At 40.9% G+C, this 25,419-nt stretch overlaps 1 protein-coding gene across 3 annotated transcripts in view; it reads right to left on the bottom strand.

Moving 5' to 3' along the window:
• Positions 1-25,419, bottom strand: part of ntf3 (neurotrophin 3) — a 56,163-nt gene that overhangs the window by 9,443 nt on the left and 21,301 nt on the right. Inside the window, exon 2 of one of the 3 annotated variants that reach the window (XM_067428232.1) lies at positions 9,460-9,517. The exons of 1 other annotated variant lie outside the window; for it this stretch is intronic. Coding sequence is in view for 1 of the 2 variants with exons in the window: in XM_067428230.1 (XP_067284331.1) it covers positions 8,176-8,193 (18 nt within the window). In the remaining variant the exon portion in view is untranslated. Of the gene's footprint in view, positions 1-8,175; positions 8,328-9,459; positions 9,518-25,419 lie in introns of those variants that run through there. One more of the 3 variants, XM_067428230.1, reaches the window with a different exon arrangement.

Below are 25,419 nucleotides of genomic sequence, written 5' to 3'. Positions count from 1 at the left end.
GATATTTAAGGGGATTATAACAACATTTTAAACTGATGAAATGAAGCAAAAATAAACTCACTAAAGTACCCAAACTCTGAGTGAGCCTCGATGAATCCCTTAAAGCTATTAAAGTGGGTACATACACACAGAAAAATAGGGTGTCAAAATTGTACCTTTAGGGGTACAACAGCTTGTCGCTGGGGCAGTACCCTTAAAAGAACAACATTGTACCATTTTTACCACAAAAAGGTTCATAGTAGTACCCTAAGGTACGCATTTGTACTCAAAGGTACTAATATGCACCTTTTAGGAGTAAAAAAGGTACAAAGATGTCCTTTTAAGGGTACTGCCTTAGCGACAAGCTAAAGGTACAATTTTGACACTCTATTTTTCTGTGTGTAAAGAGGACTCAATACAGTTCATACACAAAAAGCATGTAGGCTAAGTTACTTGTTATTGAATAAAAGTTTTGCATTTGGTAACATTCCTGGTTAAAAACGCAAGCAAAGTGACGGCTACAGCCCGACCAGCGGTGTAAATCACTTAACCTCTTCTGCTCAACCCAAATTGTTCATGATATGAAAGTGGTGAATGATTTCCCTTGGTCGCAGTTCCACACACACAACCTCCAAACCAAACCACACCACACCACACTGTTTTAAGCGTCTGGAATGACACCGTAAGTTCATGTGATTGCCCTAGTCAGCTGATAATGGACTCTAGGTTGATTTCTTCGGAATGCCCAAATTGGTTGACGCCCCTAATCCACAGGAACTAGGTCGGACAAGGGAGAAGCTGACTGCATATTTTGAATAATTAGGAAAAGTCAGAGACGAGATGAGACTTTTCATGCGGTATTAAGTTCGAAACACAAATTGCAATGATGAACTGTTTGGCACGTACTGTACGAGCTCACCCATTCATGCGCTTTTTCCATTTTAGCAAAGATGTAATTGATTGCCAGTGCTGATAGGGATGTTAGCACCACATACGGCACGTCTACTGGCTATAAAAATTATGCAATATTTGAATTCTTGATTGTATGTTGGGTTGGGGCTGAATCAAGAATCGCTCTAGGAGTGGACTGATCTTCAGCAGATCAGAGGGATATTGTTCTTAAATCACCCTTGGGTCCTGTTTACTCTAGTACCGCTCCTCCTCAGCCAAAACTGATGCGTTAAAGGCGATAGATAACAGCTCAACAACCCCCTCGACTAAATGCTTTGTGTTTTATCCCAAACACAAGTAAGCATTGTTTAAAAGCTCACAAGAATATAGCCTCAGCAGTAAATTACCTCAGAAAACTACATCAAGAAATTCCTTTCATTTACACACAGCTGACTCTCACACAAACTGTCCTGCACAATCAGTTTGATCCAAGCAAAAAAAAAGAATAGCTTTTTATATAACCTGAGTCTTGTGATATCAATTCATAACCCTTTGCTATATTGGTAGCAGCTTCTCTCTTTGCTGGAAAACAAAGGTTCTGGCTATCTAGCCAATATTTCATTATGGCATAATATCAAACTATAAAACGGCACTCTCAGTGAACTCTTATTCCAGGACACGGGAGCATTAGGCGTCAAAATCTGGTCCTTGATCTCCTTTAACTGGTTTAGGCCACTCGATTGCACAGCTCTGCACTTGCCTTAGGATTAATCCGCATAAACACTTGTGGTTTCCTTAATTTTAGAAACACCAGTCGAGTCAAGTTTTTAATGTTGTTAAAATGTCTATGTGGTGTTTTTATGCTTTGAGACAAACTCTTTGCAAATTCATAAGTCAACACCATTGACACCAAAGACAAATCGCTGGTGTTTCTGACCTCACAAACTACCTTGGAACCAATCACGTCACGAGGGGGGCGGGCTTTAGCATATCATTAACTATTCTCTGAAAACTGTGGAGTTTCAATACCGTTACCGGTATATTTTTCTGTTGATATGAAAAATCATGTACATTTAGCAATATAGCAGGTGAATTATGTATACGATGTATATTATGATGTTATGAACTATATGCCTCTCTCCACTGATGTTCTCCTTGAGCGTTTCTAAAGATGCTGATTTTTAGAAGGCAAACTAAGATGGCGAACATTAGCAAGACATTATTAGTTGTTTAATAGACAAAGGCTAATCATATTAATTACCGTTATGTGTCTGACATTTTGAGCGATACCATTGTGCAGTGTTTACCTCAGTAACTTGAGTAAAAGAGCTGGTGTGAGTGAGTGGAGACGGGGCTAATTTGCATATTCATGAATCGGCTTATAGTAAATGAAGAATGGGTGTAGAGTTACAAGCTATTTTAAGCAATTAAATTAGAGTTTTTTTTCCCACCATCAAAAGGGAAAACATTCATATGTATACCTTGTTTTCGACTAACGTTAAAGTTCAAACCTAGCTGTGAATCAACAGAATAGCATGTCCATGTATGACAGGTGTTAATCTCCCACAGCACTGTGTCGGTGGCCTCGACATTGGGGCTTCTTCACCACCTACGCAGATCATCTAAGGCTGGCAAAGGAGGCTTACAACTCCCTGAGCTTTTAACTCCTAGAGGATTGACCTGAGATTAGCAACAGCCTTCACACCACCCAATGCACCATTTAACACACCGTTCAACAAGGCTCGCTGCGCACCTCAGTCTAGATAAAAGAGATATTGGAGTTGCATGGTCAACATGCATGGGACTATTTTAGCATGCATTGAATAATCAGCACTTCCTGTTTTTTTTTAGAGTTAGCCCTGTTCCTGGGTTAACATATTTTGTACTGATGTATGTGTACATTCCTGTCTGAAAATGTAACGTTAACCATATCCCTACCCCAAAACATAACCCTACCCCATAACTGATCCCTTAAATCAGACAGAAATGAATAATACTGATGTTAGAAGCACGTTCAAAGGTTTAACTTTGACCCTCAGATGTGATTGGTTGATTGGAATGTTGTTCCAGGAACACGATTGGTGAAATTAGTGTGGCCAGTTTGCACTGACAAATTGACATTTACACCAAATATAAATGTTCTACTGTATCCGTCAAATACATTCACAATCTAAAGTTTCCCATTCTTAGGGTCTTACTTTCTGTCAGACTGGGATTAAAATCTTGAAATGAGCATTAGACCTCGAGCCATGTGTCCAACTACAGAATAGCAAGACGATCCACACTGAATCGTTGCCCTCAGCTAACAGATATACGTCAGTCACATGGAGTAGGGTTTTATCTTTTGGAAGAAACCGACTCAAAGAGTTTTCCATACAGGCACATGATTAACTGTTTGGCTATTGTTTGAGATCGAAACATGTGCATACATGCCATTGCAGAAATAATACTGACTAGAAACAGTACAATGAAACGGAGAATGCAATATAAAAAGGTAAAAAGCCACTTTAAAGTTGGTGCACTCAATGCACACAACTGGTCTGTCAGCAGTGCATTAGAGCACAATGAAAGCATCATGAAAAAAGGACATGCTATCCAATGCATCTTATGGAATGAATCAAGAGGACATGACATTATGACCGTACATATTTCTCTTGTGTTTAAGAAGAGCTACCCAAGTTGATGGACTCAGGATGGCTTAGGAGGCAGCGTGCCAGTGGAAGAAATCCACCCAGGATTTTCAAAGAAGAGCGTCTAAACCCTAATGCTGTCCAATTGCCTCCAGATGTTCTCCGAAAAGAGTGCATAGACCCCCGTCTGGACACACTCCATCTCTGACCTGTACTAAATTCCATCTGGATTCATGCAGTGCTCACACACATCTCGGGTTAGTTCTGAATGGTTGTGAGATGTAAGCCATGACCTGCAGCGTTCGAAAACCCATCAGGTGCTTGTATTTATTGCAATCAACAAAATGTACACAGATGCTCGTTGACTTCGCACATTACGTTCAGAAGACAAACAGTTGAGTTATGATTTATAGGTGGGTTTTGTCAAAGGTTTTCAGACTTTCTATATCGTAATTAGACAAGCTGTGTAAACTGTCAGCTCAGAGTATGTATACACAAGCATTACTTTACTCCAGGTCACATTTAACATGTTTTATGAAGCATGCTAGCTCATGTCATGTTGTCAAATTTCAGTGCCTCATGATGGAGTCGTTCAGTGTAAGGGACGCATTGCAGCTGTTTGGCCTTCTTGGCAACTGGTGTCAACGCCTCCCTTAACACAGTTCTTTCAGTCGGCATGTGTTTCTGGAAAGTTCTTATAACCGGCCAATGGTACATTGAATGGTATAGTCTATGAAAAGTGATTACAACAGCTCTAAGGTCTTAATATTTAAGACTTGGAAATTATAGTTACCATCTTGGTCTCACAAGGATCCTTTAACAGAAGAATAATAGTTTTTTACATTATTTTCTTCGAACAAATTACCTTCCATACATTGCAACTGGTGAAGAAACATTTTCCTAAAACCAGCCATGATTACAAGCCTATTTTAAATGCTAATATAAAATATAAAAATACAACAAAAAAACAACAAAAAAGTCAAAGTCTGGTGTCTTGGAGCCATAAAACAGACTATTAAAGAGAAGTCTGGGAGTCATAAGCGATTAGACTGGATTTTATTGTAAAAATAAACAAAGAAAACGCTCTCTGTTTGACACGAGGCTGCCAAACACAACAGTTAGTGTAATTAACACATCTTGCAGTTTGTAACGTGATCATGTTAGATGGTTGTTTTGATGTAATGTGATAGACGGGTGTTTGGCAGCTGACAGCAACACTTTGTCAAGGATACAAACTACAAAAGGTGTAGCTACTTCCACTCAGCAGGGTTGATACGTCTACCGTGGCTTCATGTTTAATGCATCTCACCTCATGACACTTCCAGAACACATGTTAGAAGCCTTTTGGAAAAACTGATGTATTCTGGGCATGTTCAGACACACTTAAGACAAGGTATGTTTCTTTTTGGATAAAAATAAGTCTTAAGTATATTCAGTTTCTTTTTAAAATTTTAAAATCAGTCCTTCTTGACCTGCTTGAAGTGTGATTCGAACCAGGGTCTCCAGTGTGGGAGGCCGACACACTTACAAGGAATGCTAAAGACCGCAGCATGTAGCGTCAGTCGCTAATGTGTCTCTCGAGGCCAGCGGAGTAAGGTTTACATGTGCAGCTCTTACTGGCCTACGTTACACCCACCCCCCTAAACCTCACTCCCATCTGGGTCACAGCAACAAATGTTACCGATCCTTATTGATACACTCGGAGCATGATTTGAACCGTGGTCTCCAACCGTGGGAGGCGGCGCGTTAACAAGGATGCTAAGACCGCAGCCTCTAGCGTTAGTTGCTAGTGCACCTCTTGACATCAGGGGAGTGAGGTTTACTCGCACAGCTCTTAATGGCCTATGTCCGTTACATTCCCCAAAACCTTACTTCCGTCCGGGTCACGGCACCAAGTGGGACCGGTCCTACTTAACCTGCTCCGAGTGGGATTCTAACCGAGGTCCACGTTATGGTAGGTGGGCACGTTAACAAGGACGCTAAAAACCTTACCTTAACAACTCTCACTAGCTGGACTCCATTACACACACACACACACACACACACACACACACACACGTTGGGTTTCCATGTTTTATGGGGAGTTTCCATAGCTCTAATGATTATTTGTATACTGTACAAAATCTATATCCTCTAACCCTAAACCTACCCATCACAGAAAACTTTCTGCGTGTTTACATTTTAAAAAACCACTTAATATGATTGTAAGCTGTTTATAAGCTAAAAATGTCTCCACAAGGACAAGGATTGCCTTTTTTGTGGGATGGTTTGTCCTCATAGCATAGGGTTTACCTGAACCACACACTCATGACTACAATATGGATAATATTTGTTTTAAATAATCCAATAACCCATTTTTGTGAGGGGTGTATGATTATAAAATGTCTAGACATCAACCACAGTGTATCAAACACCACGATTACCACAACATGTGCTGAATATTTCTGGTAAAAATGACTATTTATTGTATCTTATTGGTAACGGTATTGGTTAATTTTTCTGGAGCAATCTCTCGCTTTTGATTAAAGATGGATGCTACTGTACAAACCTCAGTACAGGATTCTCACTCTAATGCCTCTACCCATAGTAAAAGAGTGATATTAACCTTTTACTATGGGTAGAGGCATTAGAGTGAGAATCCTGTACTATATGGAAATGCACAACCAAATTCGGCTATAGTTTCTTGTCAACACAGCATTTGCTCTTCTAGCCGGAATAGTGAAAGTAAAGGCATAAGTATGAAAGATTACCCAGCATGCCATGCTCCCATGTTGATATGGTAAACGTGACTAAAGAATGGAAATGCGATTGCAAATTCTGCGCTAAACTGTGCAATTTATTGATGCATTATCACTAGCTCAACCATTGGTTTTGTTTTCTATACATCATTCAATAGTGTAAAAAAATAAGAGTTACTAAGAAATGATCCTTTTCTTTTAACATGGCCTTGATAAATGATGAATTTAGGCCTGACTGCCATCTGTCATTTTGATGATGGGTCTGTCGGTGCAATGAACTGACAGCTCAGACTCTGTAACCTGTTAGCAAGTTTATCACGTTTATCAAGATGAAAAATATAATTAAATTAATTATAGACAAATGACCATGTTCAACTATCTGTCTGCATGATTTGGCATACATAAGGTATTCTATAATGAGACGATCCATATATGGTCACTGTTGTGAATTTCCCACAGTTTAAACATAGTGACCAAAAAAAACGTTTTTGGGTTTGAGTGACCCGTGATAAAATTGATGAGACCCCTTGATGGCCAGCCAACATTTTTATGCCGTTCCCATTTTACAGTGACAGGGAGCTACACCGAAAAATGGGGATGTGCTGGAACTGGCCCGAACATTTACCCCCACAGCTTTTAGAGCCACTGCACAGATGAACTCAAACCACTGAGAGTAAACCACTGGCATGGAAGTGTTTCAAAGCCACAATAATGGAAAAAAAAATCACAAAAGTAAATTAGTTATCCTGTTATCTAGTCTATTTTGTACAAATGATTTTAAAATTATTGTCTAAATAAGGTATTTATTCACTTATACTTAATAAAGAAACTGGAAAATTTGCATATAAAGTGTAATTCATCAAATTTCATAATGACATAAGACTAGAGAAAACGCTGTAAATCCTCCAATAGGGCCAGGGGTTCACCGCAGTCATGTCACATATTTCTTTTGACACATGTTCACCAGTAAGTTTAAATGATCTGCATTAACCCTTTAACCTCCTCGACAGTGGTTGCCTTGTGTCAAATCCTTTATTTGACAGATGATTGTTTCAGGAGCATGCCTGCACAAGACTTCCCTTCACACACACAGCAGGGAAACATAAGCAGAAACACACAGGCTGGAGGAAACAGTGCGATCAAATACACAAGTAGGGGGGACAAAATAGCTATACCAGCAAGTTCCAGTTGAGGAACAAGAAGAGCAATAACTTGAACTCACAAAAAAACCTGAAGGGCTTCGAAAGCACAGGCCAATAGCATCTCCAGCACAGATTTATGTGGATTATCTGTTTTAGGGATTGTCTGCCAATCTCAGCCAGCTCTCGGAGGAAAGATGAAAGAGCCAAGTGTTTCTTAGAAACATTTAAGAAGATCTAAAAAGTTTTAATGCTTAATGTTTTAACGATTTTTTTTAAATGAGTGCATCTGATAATATTTATATATCTAGATAGATATAAAGTTATACATTTAAAGTTGCATCACACAGGTACAGAGAGATACAGACAGATACGCATTAGAAGGTCGTATTAAAAAGTCTCTTTGAATAGGATTTTTTTTTTTTAAAGTTCTCACCAATCTATTGTTTTGTGCATAAAGAGAAGAGCACTCTGGGAAAGGTAAGAAGTGAATTTGCCCGTACTGGTTTTCAGCTCAGCCCGAGGCGAATATCAGTTCAAATTCTTCCCAAATACGCAAATGCGCTTAAAGTTCCAAGGACGCGTTAACGCTAATATGTCGAATAACTTTCCAAATTACGCAGTAGTTTTTCTAGAGAACGCCTTGTTTGACAAGCACAACTTTTTCAGTGGCAACTCGCACAGAAAGAAAACCGTCCTGGAGAACAGGCGCAAATGCGCACCCGTGCCAGGAGCCTTCCAGATTCCCACCAAACGATACATGGAAGCAGTTCGAGCAAACTTTGAAAGGATACATACCGTAATAAAGGTAACCATAGCATCGGTGAGGAAATATGCAGCAGTGCCGACATGAAGGTAATGAGTTTATAACGAATCCTTTTCGAAAGTTTCCAGATAGAAAGCGCGCGGTGCGTGCAGAATCCTACTGGCGAGTGCAGCGCGCAGATCTCTCTCTCTCTCTCTCTCTCTCTCTCTCTCTCTCTCTCTCTCTCTCTCTCTCTCTCTCTCTCCCTCTCTTTATCTCAACAAGCATAATCTTCTACACATCCAGCATGGACAGATGGCTTTTATAGGGTTTCTGTGCTTATCCAAAGTGATGCTGTTCGCTCATTAGTCAATCATGCATTGGAAACTCTAATAACTTTCATGTTATTAATAATATTAACACGCATGTGCGCATTAAATGGAAGTTAAATGCTAGTAAATTAAACGCATTAAATTACTTTTATTTGTATTCATATTGAATATGCTCTGCATTTTATGTTTTGTGATGAAGACTGCAATGAAGATTTCTCAAGGGGAAAAATATCCCCCATGTGGAGAAATATCCCCAAGGGATCGTCTGTGTGGGTTTATGTGAAAGCATTTTGGCAAAATAACCAGTTAGAGTAGGTTATGTTTAGTTCTTCATATGTGCTTGGTAACTAAAGCAACCTATGAATGAAAAAAAAATTGCATAGATTCTCATCTACACGAATTGGTGTAAAAACGTATTCAAAAGATCCTAATAACTAGGTATGGCAGCCAATTGAAGAAGAAAAAAATGTTGAAAAAGGAATGCACAGTTTGAGCTCACAGGCATTAAGCGTGACTCAGCCGAGATAATCACAGTTAAAGCTGTCGTACTATATGCATATTATAAGAGTAGAATGGAGAACACGTATGATTTTATAATGGGCAGGGACAGGAAACACTCAACAGCCCTCTATTATCCATTCCTTTTTTCTGTTGGCTGACCCTTTGTTGGAGATGTTTGTGCAGAACGACACCTTGAGCTCTTCAAGCATTGCAGTGATGACATACAAGCATATTGAGGAGCCCAATTAACCGTCTGACAACAAACACATTAGGACAGTCACAGAAAAACAAAAGACAAAGCATTTATGTCTCTCCAAAGTCTCATAATTTCTCGTTTGCTCTGAACATTCATGGCCAATAGATGATCCATATTCATATTCAATATCCAGAGCTGCAAATGCATTGTGACATTAATGCAATGTGAAATTATGTCATAAACAAAACTTTCACCTCTTTGTACAGCACCCTCTTTTTAATCAAAAGCCACTAAAAATAACAACTTACCCGTTAATACTTGGTGTGAACTTCCTGGTATGTGAGTGTTTATTCCTTTTTTGTATGGCTATGGGACATCAAAAGATAGAGGTTTTTGGCTAAAGGGTTATAATGTTGTCGCATGCCTCAATGTGGGACAAATCTGCCTGTATGACATTTTCTGTTAATGCATAGTCATGACACTACCAGTAGTTGCGCCCACAGAAGTTGAAGCACTTCCTCAGTCGTTTTTCCCCAACCAGGAAGCTGATGCTCAATATTCAATGAAGCAATGAGTTGAGGACATTTAGGAATATTTCACAAATGAAGTCATATCCTTTTAAACCAGTCCGAGAGGAGCATACCATTGATGGAATGTCATTGCTTTTTACATGATTTGAGGAACAGTTTTCATAGTTTTCAAGCAATGCATCACAAAGTCTGAGCTTTACAGATGTTCAGCAATGAAGTGCCTCCGGGCAGCTTTTCAGGTATCCAAGACCAAGTCCTATCAACTTAAATAGGCGAAGAGTTAAACCTCAAAAACTGCTTGCAGAACTCAGAATTAAATAGCATTCATTTCAGCAACAAAATCTGTTTCTTAACACACGCTCAATAGCATTAAAAAAAGCTTTTGTCAGCTGCTTAAATAGCAATAGCATATCACAGCAATGCCTGAAAGAGTCGACAATATATAGAACAGTTAACAGAAATCTGTTCTTAAACCAAGCTCACACACATAACACTCTTCTAAACTAACATTAAACACTACTAAATCTCCACCTTAACATTAATCTTGCACTTCATTTGAGCATTTACTCTCCCTTTTGAGTGTCAAGGCAAAGCATCCTGGGAAACAGAAATCCCAGCCCCGTTTCAGATAAATTTAAGTTTGTCTAAATTAAAATTAACAGTTCCGTAAAATTCAAAACAATGAAACAATCCAGATGACTTAAAATGTGTCAGCTTTGTGAACTCAAAAGTAAAAAAAGTTCTAAATTTTTCATAAAAGTTCATTTGATTGAAATCATTTGTGTTGGCTCTCCTCAAATCCATGTTATTTTAAGCGTTAGGGTTTACAGTGTGCCATATTGTGCAGTGCACGTTCTCATAAATGAGTATTATGTACTACTCTACTACTAAACTCTAAACTCTTTGCTATAAGTAACTTTGGACCTAAATGTTAACTTATCCCACCAAGCAATTTACCTTTTAAAAGATGTCTAAGATAACAAAATAGCAAAAACCAGGCAAAATTTGGGCTGTCAGTGAAAATATAATAGACATCTAACCATAGCTCATGAACAAACAAGTCATCTAGAACATGAACATGTCAAAGAAAATAAAACTAAACACCTTGTTATCTCTCGTGACTGGAAATATCGTTCATGCTGCAAGTTGTTCACGGCGTGTAACCAAATTCAAGGTTATTTTGACTAGAAGTGGATTACTCATATCTGGACTATATCGGCTCTATCGTTAACCGAGATGGTGAAATGACCACGGCTATTGCTTGCTGGGATTCTTCTTCCCCGAACCCTATCATCGATCAGTCTACTAATATACTAATGAGAGATAGTTGACATGCAAAGTTACTTACAGTGGACCATCGAAATAAAGTGGTCCCTGTTTTCTATTTCTCATTGTAGATTATTTTAAATTGCTTTGAAGCTATATTTTAGTTTCTTTTTCATTGGTGATCAATGCATCATCATACTTTTTATCTTAGTAGTTATTTTGCATTTTAGGTTTTTCCCCAATCTGCAGAGATGCAAGTACATTTTTGAAGACACCGTCAGAAAATGAATGCTGATTCAAACCATCCTCCAGAGCACTTATCATCAAGAGTTACCCAAGGGTAACGCACCTTCTCGTGCTGCCTGTGACGGAGTCAGCTTTAAAGTTGTACAAAATGTCTTACAAACAAGTGAATCGGCAGCCGTCAGGTTAGGCCAGGTGGTGTGTGTGTGTGTGTGTGTGTGTGCATTTGTCTGAGAGGAATGCAGGGCACACCTTACTGGCATACAGTGGGTTATGCTAACCTCGGCGTACACAGCTACTTCTGCCTTTCAAACAGTGCCACACAAAGAGACACAATGGAGTAAGAACAATGCCGGCACCTGTGGTTGGTTAAAGGAGTTCCCTGCTGTAAGCATGCTTTTTATTTAGTTTAATGACAGAGTACCTTTGGAGTAAATCTCCCCTCAGACAGTTCTGAAACCAAGTGTATCAAAACAGTGGATGTTTGAGTATCTTTACGTCAGCATTAAATGATGTGGCCCGTGCAAAAGTGAACTTGTTGCCAAATTAAATATTTATATACTTGCATTTACAAGCGTGATGGTCTATTTGCACTGCGTTCGTTTTGTATGTACAGTACTCTGAAAGAGATTTTAGGAATTATATGGATGAGTAATTGAGAAGCACAGAATGATTTATGTGCTAAATGATATGATTTCCTTGTGCGGGCGCTTTGTGATTGTTTAGCAGTCAGCAAAGGATTCCTGTGAAGTCATTACATAACTTGATTTACACATATAAGGCCGCTGAGATTTGATTCGTTGGATGTATATCGGCTAAGGTTGAACAAACAAAAACAACAGCAGTGAAGTTAACATTTCAAACCACAGGAACTTTTCTACACGTTCCTTCCTTTTCCTCTTTTGTCTTTTAGTCCTGCATTCAGCACTTTCACTTGCACCTACAATGAGTCTGTTGTTTACGGTCCCGCTCTTGCATCGCTAAAGTCGCTCTTTTCGTGATGGATGAGGTGTCTCCCACCTGGCTCCGAGGCCGTCAGGGCGTTGATCTCTGCCCCTCGTCACAGTAAGCCATGGCTAGAGGGGAAGGTGGGAAAGGTGTATCAGGGAGACTGAAAGAAAGCGGAGGGGAGGAGGGAGCGCTGCTGTCGGTGTAGGTCAGATCGAGTTTCTGCTCGATTACAACCATCACCCCAACCAACCCCAAACACCAATGCACAAATGCACGAAAGCACGGATACGGTGGCGCCAAATAGAAAAGTGAAAATGTGCTGAAACATGTCGTGCTCTCTTAAAAACAAAGGTTAAAAAAGTGTTTTGCAGCAATGCCATTTTTATTTCCTTAAAGAACCTTTCAGTTCTTAAAAGAAGCCGTTCTTGCCAATAAAGAAATTAAATACTAAGCTGGGTGATGAAGTTATTGTCTTCTGAGAACTGCATTATAGCTGGATTAAATCTCTCACAAATTTCACAACACCACTTACAATGTACTGACTTGAATTCGTTTTTTAATTGCTGAAGTTTGCATCATTGCTTCTGTTAATTTCCTGGTTATTATGTGAAGCTGCTTTGAAACAATCTGTATTTTATAAAGCACCATATAAATAAAGGTGACTTGATTTAAAGGGATAGTTTGCTCCAAAAAAAAAGAGTAATCGTTTCATGTATTTTAATGACATCTGAAAGAATCTCGCGGGTAACATAGCATGTTTGATCTTCCGCAAGAACCAATGAGGTTCACTCGTGTTACACAATACATTTAATCTTCTGCAAGAACCAATGAGGTTCACTCGTGTTACACAATACATTTAATCTTCCGCAAGAACCAATGAGGTTCACTCGTGTTACACAATACATTTAATCTTCTGCAAGAACCAATGAGGTTCACTCGTGTTACGCAATACATTTAATCTTCCGCAAGAACCAATGAGGTTCATCCTTGGGTTACGCATCACGTTTAATCTTCCGCAAGAACGAATGAGGTTCATCCTTGCGTTACGCATCACGTTTGATCTTCCGCAAGAACCAATGAGGTTCATCCTTGTGTTTACGCATCACGTTTGATCTTCCGCAAGAACCAATGAGGTTCATCCTCGTTTACGCATCACGTTTGATCTTCCGTAAGAACCAATGAGGTTCACTCATGTGTTACGCATCAGTTTTGATCTTCTGCAAGACCCAATGAGGTTCATCCTTGTGTTACACAGCACATTTGAGCTTCAGCAAGAACCAATGAAGTTCATTCTATTGTGTTACACAGCACATTCAGTCTCCTACAAGAACCAATGAGGTTCCTTCTATTGTGTTACACAGCACATTCAGTCTCCTACAAGAACCAATGAGGTTCCTTCTTGTGTTACGCAGCACATTCAGTCTCCTACAAGAACCAATGAAGTTCATTCTTGTGTTACGCAGCACATTTAAGAACCAATGAGTTTTTTCCCCCCGCACCAAACAGGTTCTGTTAAGCTTCTGTTTATATCTGCTGATCAATGTTTATATGTGAATCAAAGCTTAAATGGAAGCTGTTCTCTTCAGATTCATTTGGATCACAGATTAACTTTTTGAAGGATCAATCTGTCCGTTGACGTTCAAAATATCTTCGTGTTTTAAAGATGGCTGAAAGTCTTATGGGATTAGAATGACTTGAGGGTGTCATTAATGGCAATATTTTCATTTTTGGTTGAACCTAACACTTTTTAACATATATTTTTAAGTGTATTAAAGTTTAAACGTGCTGTGGAAATGGCTTTGGCTGATGGACTGGGCCTCCCAGTTCCTGCCTCCTCACATTTATTTACTTTGTTCTCACACTTAGGCGTTCACTGGTGGTCTTTCCTCCTCTCTCCCTGACTTGTATCCTGTGGAAGTGTTGAATCTTTGCTTTTCTGTTTCTCTTCCCTTGGGTCCCGTACCGCTTCTCCTCCCTTTTTACATCAAGCCTCTTAAGCATCCATGCTCTATTGCTGCTTTGAGTCAACTCTTCCTTCTCGCTTTGTCTTTTAAAGTGTTTCTGTTCAAACGGACCCGACCGCTGTGTTAACGCAAACACCAGGGAGTTCTCGCTGGGCCCAAACCGCAGAGGGGTTGCAGACAGGGCCTCCCTTGTGCTCTTTGTGCGCCGAATCCGACAGCGCAGACCACTGACCTGAAAAGTGAGCCAGGGAGTGCAGCGTAACTCAAGGCCCGGGGTTCAGCTTACCTGCTGGGCTGCTGTGAGAGCGGAGCGGAGCGCTCTCTCCGCAGGGTTAGATTGCCCATTGAGATAAGGGCCAAATACCATACGAGAGTTGTTAAGCAATACTGCTACAACACAAGAGACAGATAACACGGCGATCAGAACCCGCTGGGGAATGTTAGCTCGCTGTGTTAAGCGGCACTGAAATTGCATCGAGCCTGCAGAGGGGGTTTTCCATTGGCCTCTTTCAAAAGAGTCTTATTGTTGTCAAGTGCCATGTCTGAATATAAACTCAGTACACTATAGAGCCAGCACGTTATATAATATTTCAAAGCGAGCTAAGAAAAATGTATCAGCCTATTCAAGTGTATATTCCCATAATGATCAAATTAGCACTGTCAAATCAATTAATCACATACAAAATAAAAGTTTTTACATATATTATATGTGCATGTGTATAATTTTTATGTATATATAAATACACACGCGTGTTATATTTAAGGAAAAATATGTATTTATATAGCAAATATTTACACCGATCAGGCATAACATTATGTCCTAATATTGTGCTGGCCTGACCCATCGAGCCATGGACTCCACTAGACCCCTGAAGCTGTGCGATGCTATCTGGCACCAAGATGTTAACAGCAGATCCTTTAAGTCCTGTAAATTACAATGTGGGGCCTCCATGGATTGGACTTGTTTGTTCAGCACATCCCACAGATGCTCGATTGGATTGACATCTGGGAAATTTGGAAGCCAAGTCAACACCTCAAACTCTTTGTTGTGCCTCTCAAACCTGAAATTTTTTGCTTTGTGGCAGAGTGCATTTTCCTGCTAAAAGCCACCAGGGAATACCGTTTCCCTGAAAGGGTGTACATGGTCTGCAAAAATGCTTAGGTTGGTGGTACGTGTCAAAGTAACATCAACATGGCAGGACCCAAGGTTTCCCAGCAGAACATTGTACAAAGCATCACTGCCTCCGCCGGCTTGCCTTCTTCCCATAGTGCATCCTGGTGCCATGTGTTCCATAAGTAAGCAACGCACACACACCTGACCATCCACGTGATGTAAAAGAAAACATGATTCATCCCCTTCTTGCATTTCTCCGTGGTCCAGTTCTGATGCTCACGTGCCACTGTTGGTTCTTTCGGCGGGGTCAGGGGTCAGCATGGGCACCCTGACTGGTCTGCGGCTATGCCGCCCCATACACAACAAACTGTGAATCACTGTTGTCACGGATCTGCTGGGCTCCTCCTCTTTGCTCTTTCCTGTTGATTACGTCTCCCCTACAGGTGATGGAGCACAGGTGTGGTGTGTTGTGCTGGTGATTGCCTCAAGGATCGCGTGTGATTGATTCCAGTATCTTGGGCTTTAAAGATCTCTCCAGAGCTGGTTGAAGGGCCGCCGCTTCTTCTTCTCTCCCGCACCGTTTTGACATTTTTGTTTCCTTTTGCATGACACTTCAAGTCACTTATTGCATACATGTTTTATTTCTCAACCTAACATATACACTGACTTTATTTAACTTGCGTTGTTCTTTATTTATCTTTAATAAATATATTTCTTTAAATGAACACTCCGCGTGGTCTTCCCTCTCTGTTTACATAGCCTGGAATAGGCAGAATGTAACAGATTGGGGGCTCGTCAGAGATCTAAACGACATTGGTAAATATTCTTTTTCTTTTAATGCTTATAACAAGGTTTTGAGTAGCCTTGTTGTTTAAAGTGTTAAATGCAGATTCGTTTTGTTTAGTTGCGTTTGATTTGGAAAGCGCTGTATATGGATCTTGTAAAAGAACCGATACAGTTCATTGAACTAAACATGTTGTTTTGAATCGTTGGGAAGACGCATGGGGAGTGATTCAAAAATTTTTGTTTTCGTTGTAGGTGCGTGAGAGAAGGAGAATATTTAGTTAATTAGTGCCTGGGCTGTTTTTGAAGTGAGCCAGGTTGAAGAATTGGCGGTGGGCTATTGTTTGGTAAGTGTGGATCTGCACTGCGCATTTAAAAGATTGAGTTTGTTGATAAAGTTTGGATAACATAAGTAGCCTATCGGAGCTTTGCGAGTGCCCATTAAGTATTAACAGCTTGTTTGTTATTTTTATTTATTGTTTTAGTTTTTTGTTTTTGTGCTATCCTGGGCAGAGGGCACAGTCGTGGAAGCCTGCTTTAACGACATTTTGTCGGGGGAGTTTAGGCGCCGCTGATATCGTGTAATAAAAATCTCTGTCCTTGGGGTATGCATGAAGAGGATCGCTGTTTTTTGTTGTTGTTTTTTTTTCTTTTAGGGCACTTCCTTTTGTCTCGTCTTGATGCGCAGTGTTGTGGCCACACTTGCATTGTAAAAGGTGAGCTTGTTTTTTTTCTCCTTTGGTAGTCTATAAAGATTGTATGCTGTTGAGTTCATTTCATTTGTATGGCTAGTTTAGAGGATTTTTTCGTAGCTCCATCAGTGGAGGTTTTGAATTGTTTGACAAAGGATCAGCTATGTCAAGTTTGTGAACATTATAATTTTGATTTGGGTTTACCTAGAACAGCGAAATTGGCCCAGATAAGTGTCGGTTCAGGCGGAATTGGTTGTTAGGAATATTCTTTCATCACCTGCATCTCTAATTATGGAGGAATTAGCGCTAGGAGAAGCAACGTCGACACCTCTTTCGGCAGAGTTTTCCAAAATGTCACTTATGTTTGAGCAACAGAAAGTGTTAATAGAAATGCAACAGAAAGAGAGAGAAGCTCAACGGGAAGCTGAACGTCTAGAGAGAGAAGCTCAACGTAAAGCAGAGCAGAATGACAGGGAAGCCGAGCGTCAATTAGAAATGGAAAGAATAAGAAGTGAACGTGAAGTGGCTTTAGCACGTCTGAGACTGGTTGCTGAAGGTAGGCTTTTATCTGATGGGGATGAGGATATGGCTCCTAGGGGGTCGGTGCGTCCCCCTGATATATCCCACATGGTTAGGTTGCTTCCAAAGTTCAATGAGAAGGATCCAGATATTTTCTTTTCTTTATTTGAGAGTGTGGCTGATGACCGTGGCTGGTCTGACTCTGAGAGAACGTTGTTACTCCAAAGTGTTTTTGTCGGTAGAGCGCAAGAAGCATTTATTGCGTTGCCTGTGCCAGACAGGAAAAATTATGTAAAAGTAAAAGAGGCAGTGCTTAAAATTTATGAATTAGTTCCTGAAGCTTATCGTTTGCGGTTTCGTAGCTGGAGAAAGGGAGAGAAACAGACGTATACAGAGGTAGCAAGAGAGCTGAATAGTCACTTCAATCGTTGGTGCTCTGCAGTGGGGGTCGCTACTTTTGGAGAATTGTCTAATTTGATTGTTTTAGAACAGTTTAGGAACATCCTTCCGGAGCGAATTGCTATACATATATCTGAGCATAAGATGAAAACAGCAGCAGAAGCTGCAGTTGTGGCTGATGATTTCACTTTGACACATAAGTATAGTTTAAAGGAAACCGGTGCTGTTAATGTTTCTCAGGAACATTTTGGACGTTTCCATAAAGTTTTGAGGCCTTCTTCGTCAGGTTCATATTTGCCACCTGCTCAGAGTAGAATAGATTCACATGTTAATCGGTCACACAAGGGTACTGTGGGTTTTCACAGAGAGTCTAGGTTTTCTGCTTTTACACCTGCTAGTCAGGCTAAGAAGGATGCGGATGTGTGTCGCTACTGCTTGGACAAGGGGCACTGGAAGAAAGACTGTCCTGTTTTAAAGGGGAAAAATCTGAGAAATGGTACTGATGTTGTTAGGGGGGTCACGCTTGCTGTATCAGAGTCAGTTATACCTTCTAACGTTTTGATGGTTGAGAATGAGGCTAAACCTGAAGAGTTTCTGGCTTCATATTTCCTATCAGGCCTGAGATCTGCTGGGGCTAGTGAGAGTAATGTTAGGGCTGATTCAGTTGAAACAGGTGGAAGTGTTTTTTTTCCTTTTGTTACAGATGGTTTAGTTTCACTGGTGGGTAGTTCCAGCCAGGTGCCAGTTAAGATACTTAGGGACACAGGGGCGTCCGAGTCGTTTATATTGGAGTCCGTTTTGCCTTTTTCTACTGACTCGAGCACTGGGAACAATGTTTTAGTCCGAGGAATTGGGTTACAGGTTGTCTCTGTTCCACTGCATAGGATTAATCTGCAGTCCGATTTGGTACAGGGGGAAGTAGCAATAGCAGTCCGTCCCTCTTTACCTGTAGAGGGCATACATCTCCTGTTGGGTAATAATCTGGCTGGAGAGCGTGTTTGGGGTGATGTACCGCCCCCTGTAATTGTTAGGAATATTCCCTCCATTCCAGCTGACAGTGGTGTTAGTGATCAGAATTTGTCTGTCTTTACCGCTTGTGCAGTGACACGGGCTATGAGCCGTGCCACTAATGACGTTTCACAGACTAGGGAGTTAAAATCTGTTGTTTTGCCTAATTTACCTTCTTCTCTCTCTCATAGTGATTTTGTGGCAGCTCAGAAGGAGGATGCGACATTTAAAAGATCTGTTTGTTGGGGTGTTGCCACCTGAGGAGTTGCACAGTGCAGCAAGGGGTTATTTTGTTCAGGAGGGCTTGTTGATCCGGAAGTGGTCTTCTCACACTGACGAAGGAGTTGAGGACCCAGTGTTTCAAGTGGTAGTGCCAGCTAAGTTTAGAGAACTGGTCCTTCAGACAGCTCATGGGGATGTAGCGGGGCACTTGGGGGTTAAAAAGACCTATGACCGGCTTATGAAGTACTTCTACTGGCCTCGCCTAAAGAAGGAGGTGGCATGCTTCATTAAGACGTGTCATGTTTGCCAGTTAACAGGAAAGCCTAATCAGGTGTTAAAGCCTGCTCCACTTTACCCTATACCAGCTATAGGAAAACCATTTGAACATCTGTTAATTGATTGTGTGGGACCGTTGCCTCCATCTAAGTCCGGGTGTGTTTACCTGCTGACGGTGATGTGTCAGTCTACCCGATACCCTGCTGCCTATGCTTTGCGTACAATATCTACTAGAGCTGTAGTGAAAGCACTTTCACAATTTATTTCCATCTTTGGTATCCCTCACACTATACAGAGTGATCAAGGATCTAACTTTACATCACGTATGTTTAAAGAGGTGCTTGAGCAGTTACGTGTGAAACATCAGCGTAGTAGCGCTTACCACGCCCAGAGCCAAGGTGCTCTGGAGCGTTTTCATCAGACATTGAAGTCGCTGCTCAGGGGTTATTGTGTTGAGCTTAACAGAGACTGGGAGGAAGGGCTCCCATGGCTAATGTTGGCGGCAGGAGAGGTAACTCAGGAGAGCACGGGATTCTCACCAAATGATTTGGTCTTTGGTCATAGAGTTCGTGGGCCTCTAGCAGTTTTGCAGGGGGAACTAAAGTGTCCTGAGTCTCCTGTTAATTTGTTGGACTATGTTAATGGTTTTCGTCGTAGGTTGTTTTTAGCCTGTGAGATGGCGACTGACAACCTGACGAAAGCCCAACAGAAAATGAAGAGTTGGTACGACCGTCGGGCTGAGCCAAGGGTGTTCAGTCCTGGTGATCAGGTTTTGGCATTATTGCCGATAGCCAATTCCCCTTTCTTGGCAAAATACACAGGTCCATATAGGGTTCTTCGGCAGGTGTCAGACCTGAATTATTTACTTTCTACACCAAATCGTAGGCGTTGTACACAGCTCTGTCACATTAATCTTTTGAAGTCCTATTACAGCAGGTCTTCGGCCTCTGGGGCAGCAGAGTCTGGGAACCTGGTTATGCCTGTTTCTTTAGCCGTGGCTGTTGAGACTCCTGGGGCCTCTCCCTACATGGTGGCAGCAAGTAGTGGGGAGGAAGTAGGTCCTGATAGCAGTGTTTTGCAACCTTGTTTGAGGAATTCTGAGAAGTTGGCGGACTTGAATATTTTGTTTAGGCATTTGTCAGAGGAACGGGCATCAGAAATGATGTCTTTGTTGTCTGTTTTCCCCTCCTTGTTTTCAGACAAACCTTCATGCACTCATTTAATTGAGCATGATATTGATGTCGGTGATGCAGAACCAATAAGACAGCGGTTCTACCGGGTGTCACTGGACAAGCAGCGACATCTAGAGGCAGAGGTGAAGTACCTGTTGGATAATAGGTTAGCAAAGCCTTCTTATTCCAGTTGGGCTTCACCTTGTATATTGGTCAGTAAACCTGATGGGACATATAGATTCTGTACCGATTACCGTAAACTAAATAACATCACAAAATCAGATTGTTTTCCACTTCCAAGGGTTGAAGATTGTGTTGATCAGGTAGGATCTGCAAAGTTTGTGAGTAAATTTGATTTGCTCAAAGGCTATTACCAAGTCCCTTTGTCAGCTCGGGCTCAGGAGGTTTCAGCCTTCATAACACCCTCTGGTTTATATTCCTACTCTGTTATGAGTTTTGGGTTACGAAATGCACCAGCCACATTTCAACGACTTATGAATCGTGTCGTTTCTGGTTTGCAGGGGTGCGCGGTGTACCTCGATGATGTGGTTGTGTACAGCGACGAGTGGTCTGAACATGTGGACCGCATTCGGGCTCTCTTTACTAGGCTTGTGGACGCTCGCCTCACTGTGAATCTAGCTAAGTGTGAGTTTGCCCAGGCCACTGTCGTATACTTGGGGAAGATCGTAGGGCAGGGACAAGTGAAGCCGGTCCATGCTAAGGTCATGGCTATTGATAATTTCCCTGTTCCCACCACCAAACCTGAGTTGCGGCGCTTTTTGGGGATGGTAGGATATTATCGTAGTTTTTGTTCCAACTTTTCTACGGTAGTAGCCCCTTTGACTAATCTGTTAAAAGCTAAAGTGAAGTTTGAATGGACTGTGACCTCTCAGGCTGCGTTTGATAATGTTAAGTTGCTGTTGACCTCGGCCCCAGTGTTGATGGCACCCCGTTTAGATCAGCCTTTCCAGATGCAGGTTGATGCAAGTCATGTGGGTGCTGGTGCTGTGCTCCTGCAGAGTGATGAGCAGGGGGTGGATAGGCCAACGTGTTTCTTCTCTAGAAAGTTTAATTGTCATCAGTTGAATTATTCCACTATTGAGAAGGAAACATTGGCATTAGTGTGGGGTCTGCAACAGTTTGACGTGTATTTAGCTGGGGGCGCTGTTCCTATTACCATTTATTCGGATCACAATCCACTTACATTCCTTCATTCATTAAAGAGTCCTAGTCAGCGCCTTATGCGTTGGGCTTTATTTTTACAGCCATACAATTTACAGATACGGCACATTCGGGGCGTGGACAATGTCATGGCTGACGCTTTGTCCCGTGCCCCAGGTGGGCTGGAGTGAGTGTTTTTGTCTGGTCTCTGTCTCTTTCTCTTCCTGTTTCTCCACTCTCTTCTTCTGCCTGGTCTCCTTAAATATAGCTTTCCAGGTACCGGGACTTGCTGGAGTTTTGGTATGGGGGGGGAGGGCGATTGAAGCTGCTGGAGGGAGAGGGGATCGGGGCCTGTGGACAAGTGTCCTTCTGTCCAGTTCATGTATATGGGCTGTCAACACTCCTGGACCAAAGTTAAGTGCTCACTTTACGGAAGTTGTTTTAAAAATTAGAAATAATAAATTGCTTATTTTGTTGTGTGTAGGGGGGTTTTGAAGACTGTTACAGAGGCTTTGTAAGAGCCTCTGTTTTAAGGGAGGGGGTGTCACGGATCTGCTGGGCTCCTCCTCTTTGCTCTTTCCTGTTGATTACGTCTCCCCTACAGGTGATGGAGCACAGGTGTGGTGTGTTGTGCTGGTGATTGCCTCAAGGATCGCGTGTGATTGATTCCAGTATCTTGGGCTTTAAAGATCTCTCCAGAGCTGGTTGAAGGGCCGCCGCTTCTTCTTCTCTCCCGCACCGTTTTGACATTTTTGTTTCCTTTTGCATGACACTTCAAGTCACTTATTGCATACATGTTTTATTTCTCAACCTAACATATACACTGACTTTATTTAACTTGCGTTGTTCTTTATTTATCTTTAATAAATATATTTCTTTAAATGAACACTCCGCGTGGTCTTCCCTCTCTGTTTACATAGCCTGGAATAGGCAGAATGTAACACTGTGTATTCTGACACCTTTCTATCAGAGCCAGCATTAACTTCTTGAGCAATTAGAGCTCCAGTAGCTCGTCTGTTTGATCGGACCACACGGTCCAGCCTTCGCTCCCCATGTGCATCAATGAGCCTTGGCCGCCCATGACCCTGTCACCGGTTCACCACTGTTGCTTCCTTGGGCCACTTTTGATAGACACTGACCACTGCAGACCGGGAACAGCCCACAAGAGCGCAGTTTTGGAGATGCTCTGACCCAGTTGCCTAGCCATCACAATTTGGCCCTCGTCAAACTCACTCAAATCCTTATGCTTTCCCATTTTACCTGTTTCTAAAACATCAACTTTGAGGACAAAATGTTCACTTGCTGCCTAATATATCCCACCCACTAACAGACGCCGTGATGAAGAGATCATCAGTGTTATTCAATTCACACTGTAATGTTATGCCTGATCTCTGTATTATAATATAAATTATTTAAATACAGTATATACACATGCAAATATTTCTAAATATTTACACATGAATGAGTGTGTATGTACAGTATATACACATAATTATACACAGTACACACACATATATTTCCACTAACAATTCTTACAAACTATTTTAGTGTGTTTAATTAGTTTGCAGAAATGCAGTTCAATAATTGGACTTTATACTAAACAATAATAATATATGAATGTAATCCGGCCATTTGTTGTGTGACTTACTGTCGTGTGACTCGTGTCATTCACAAATCCTCTCCTGTGGCCTCATAGGCCGGAACGTTTTGGAGTCTTTGCACTCTGCAAGTAAGTTATCCTGGTACTGGTTATACTGTGAAACTGGACACATACTGTTTTTTACTTTGCCTACTTGTGCAAGTTAACCAGGAATCTGCACAGGCAGAACACAGAATGATTGACATTATACACATTCCCTACTCCTTGTGTGTTAGTTCCTGAAATATTTAGATACGTTTTAATTGTCCTCTCAGCTATTAATATGAGAACAGTAATCTTCACTTCGTTTAGTACATTTTAACATATTAAATGTAGAATTCTTCTGATTTTCCTCCCTAAATCATGGCATGTTTGAAATGATACACCCCTGAAACAAAATGACGCTCTTTCTGATGAAGATTTCAAATAAATAGATCCGTTTACTCAATTGTGAAATTACATTACCACGTTCTGAAAAACAAAAAAAACATTCTTAGTGCATTTAAAAGTAAAGACCACTCAATAAAATAAATATCTGCACCCAATTACGTTTATTTTCAACACTTACTTAAGAAGCAATCATCTGTAAGGTTTTGTTTCCTGTCCTAGAGCCATTTAATCAGTGTGTGGACAATATAGAAGTGGTCACCTTGGTAGCAATGTCATTAAAAACCACCATAAATGTTGTTTTTGCACTTATGCAACACTGATAATCTGACACAGGTAAGCCTGTGACCGTCCGTCGGTTCAGGAGAGGCCATCTGAATCGAGACAGGGAGTGTTATCTTAAACACTAATCAACCATCACAGGATTGTCTAGAATTTTACCTTTAAGGTACATGACATAGTTCCTGATGCTTGTACAAATTAGTGTCAGGCTGTTAAACAGTCAGCGTAAGGAAGTAAGTACATTTCCACAGCACCTATTTGCTTAATTAATAATTCTTCTTGTCAGTTTTACGTAGGCGAGGTGTGTAACCGTATGGTTTGGTGTCATATATACTCCACATGGTGGGCAAGTGGGTCTTTACCTGGACTTGACAGGCAAGAGCAATTCCACGAAACGTAATCCGAGGATCAAAGCTTGTCCTAGTCCACTCTGTGGTCAGAACGTTCCTGATGCTTTCCAAACTGCCATATAGGGTCGTCTTTAAGAGCTTCAAGTTTCAACTCAGTTCAAAGTTGCAGTTCTTATGATTCACTACGTCTTAGAAACGTTTGGCATGCATCAGGATTAAATTTCATGTCTATTTGCCCTCAGGTGTTTAGATGGTTCACAGTGTGCCCACATTAGACCGGGAGTGACTACAATTCCAAGTTGACTGATGAGCTTTTGTGTGGAAGTATGCATACTAACTATGCATGCTAAACACTCGAACAGTGACTGATCAGGTGTTTCCTTATGGTGCGAGCACATATGTTCTAGCAAATGACCTGAACATGAGGCTGCTCCTCTACACAGGAGTGGCTGCCGTTGCATTTTGCTACAAAGCCAAGTGTGGAAACTTGAACAGAGATAATTATAGATTGTGGCAGGTGCAGACTCCGCAAAATCGTGTGGAAACTGAACTGTCTGCCTGCTCTAACTTATCGTTATTTGGATTTTTCCAGGGCAAAACCATCAATACATTAAATAGGCTATAACTAACAGCTACTGTCTGCTGGATTTGCTGCAATTTAAAACAACTTGCAAGTTTCTTTTAAACAGAGGTGCAAAGAGAACCTGAAAACCACTCAAGTAAAAGTTCAGATACCTTATCAGCGAAAATGACTCCATTATAGGGCCAAAATTCTTTAATCAATATTGCGATATTGGCACTCAAAGACACAATTTACATTTATAAATTCATTCAGTGTGACTTGGAAACATATTTCCAAAGGAAACCAATTAAAGCTGTAAAAAGCTGTAACGTCTCGAGACATGTGCCTCAACAAGTAAAGTCATAACATAATGAAACCTTTGCAAATCGTTAGCTAACGATTAATTCTAGCAGACAACTGGAAGTCGAAATGCATGGCTTTGACCCATTGTGATAATTTACATTATTAGTTCAGATAATGTTATTAGAGAATTAATACATGATGTCATATTTAATTATAGTAATTCATGTATTACTTAATCTATTAATCATGTAGAATCTTCATTTGTTGCTGATGCAATAATCATTAATAAATGGTTTAGTTCTTCATGAGTCATACATTAATTCATGATTATTTGTGCATTAGTTAAGCATGAATTAATGAATATTAGTGCACCCGTAGTGTAGCGTTACCATAAAAACATTAACAGCCAGTCAGAATCCCTTCTGCAGTAAGAAGCTCAAGCTTT

This window comes from Pseudorasbora parva, chromosome 20 (assembly GCF_024679245.1).
Source record: "Pseudorasbora parva isolate DD20220531a chromosome 20, ASM2467924v1, whole genome shotgun sequence".
NCBI classification, from domain to species: Eukaryota; Metazoa; Chordata; class Actinopteri; order Cypriniformes; family Gobionidae; genus Pseudorasbora; species Pseudorasbora parva.
Note: the sequence above shows the minus strand (reverse complement) of the source record. Positions and strands in the feature narration are given on the sequence as shown.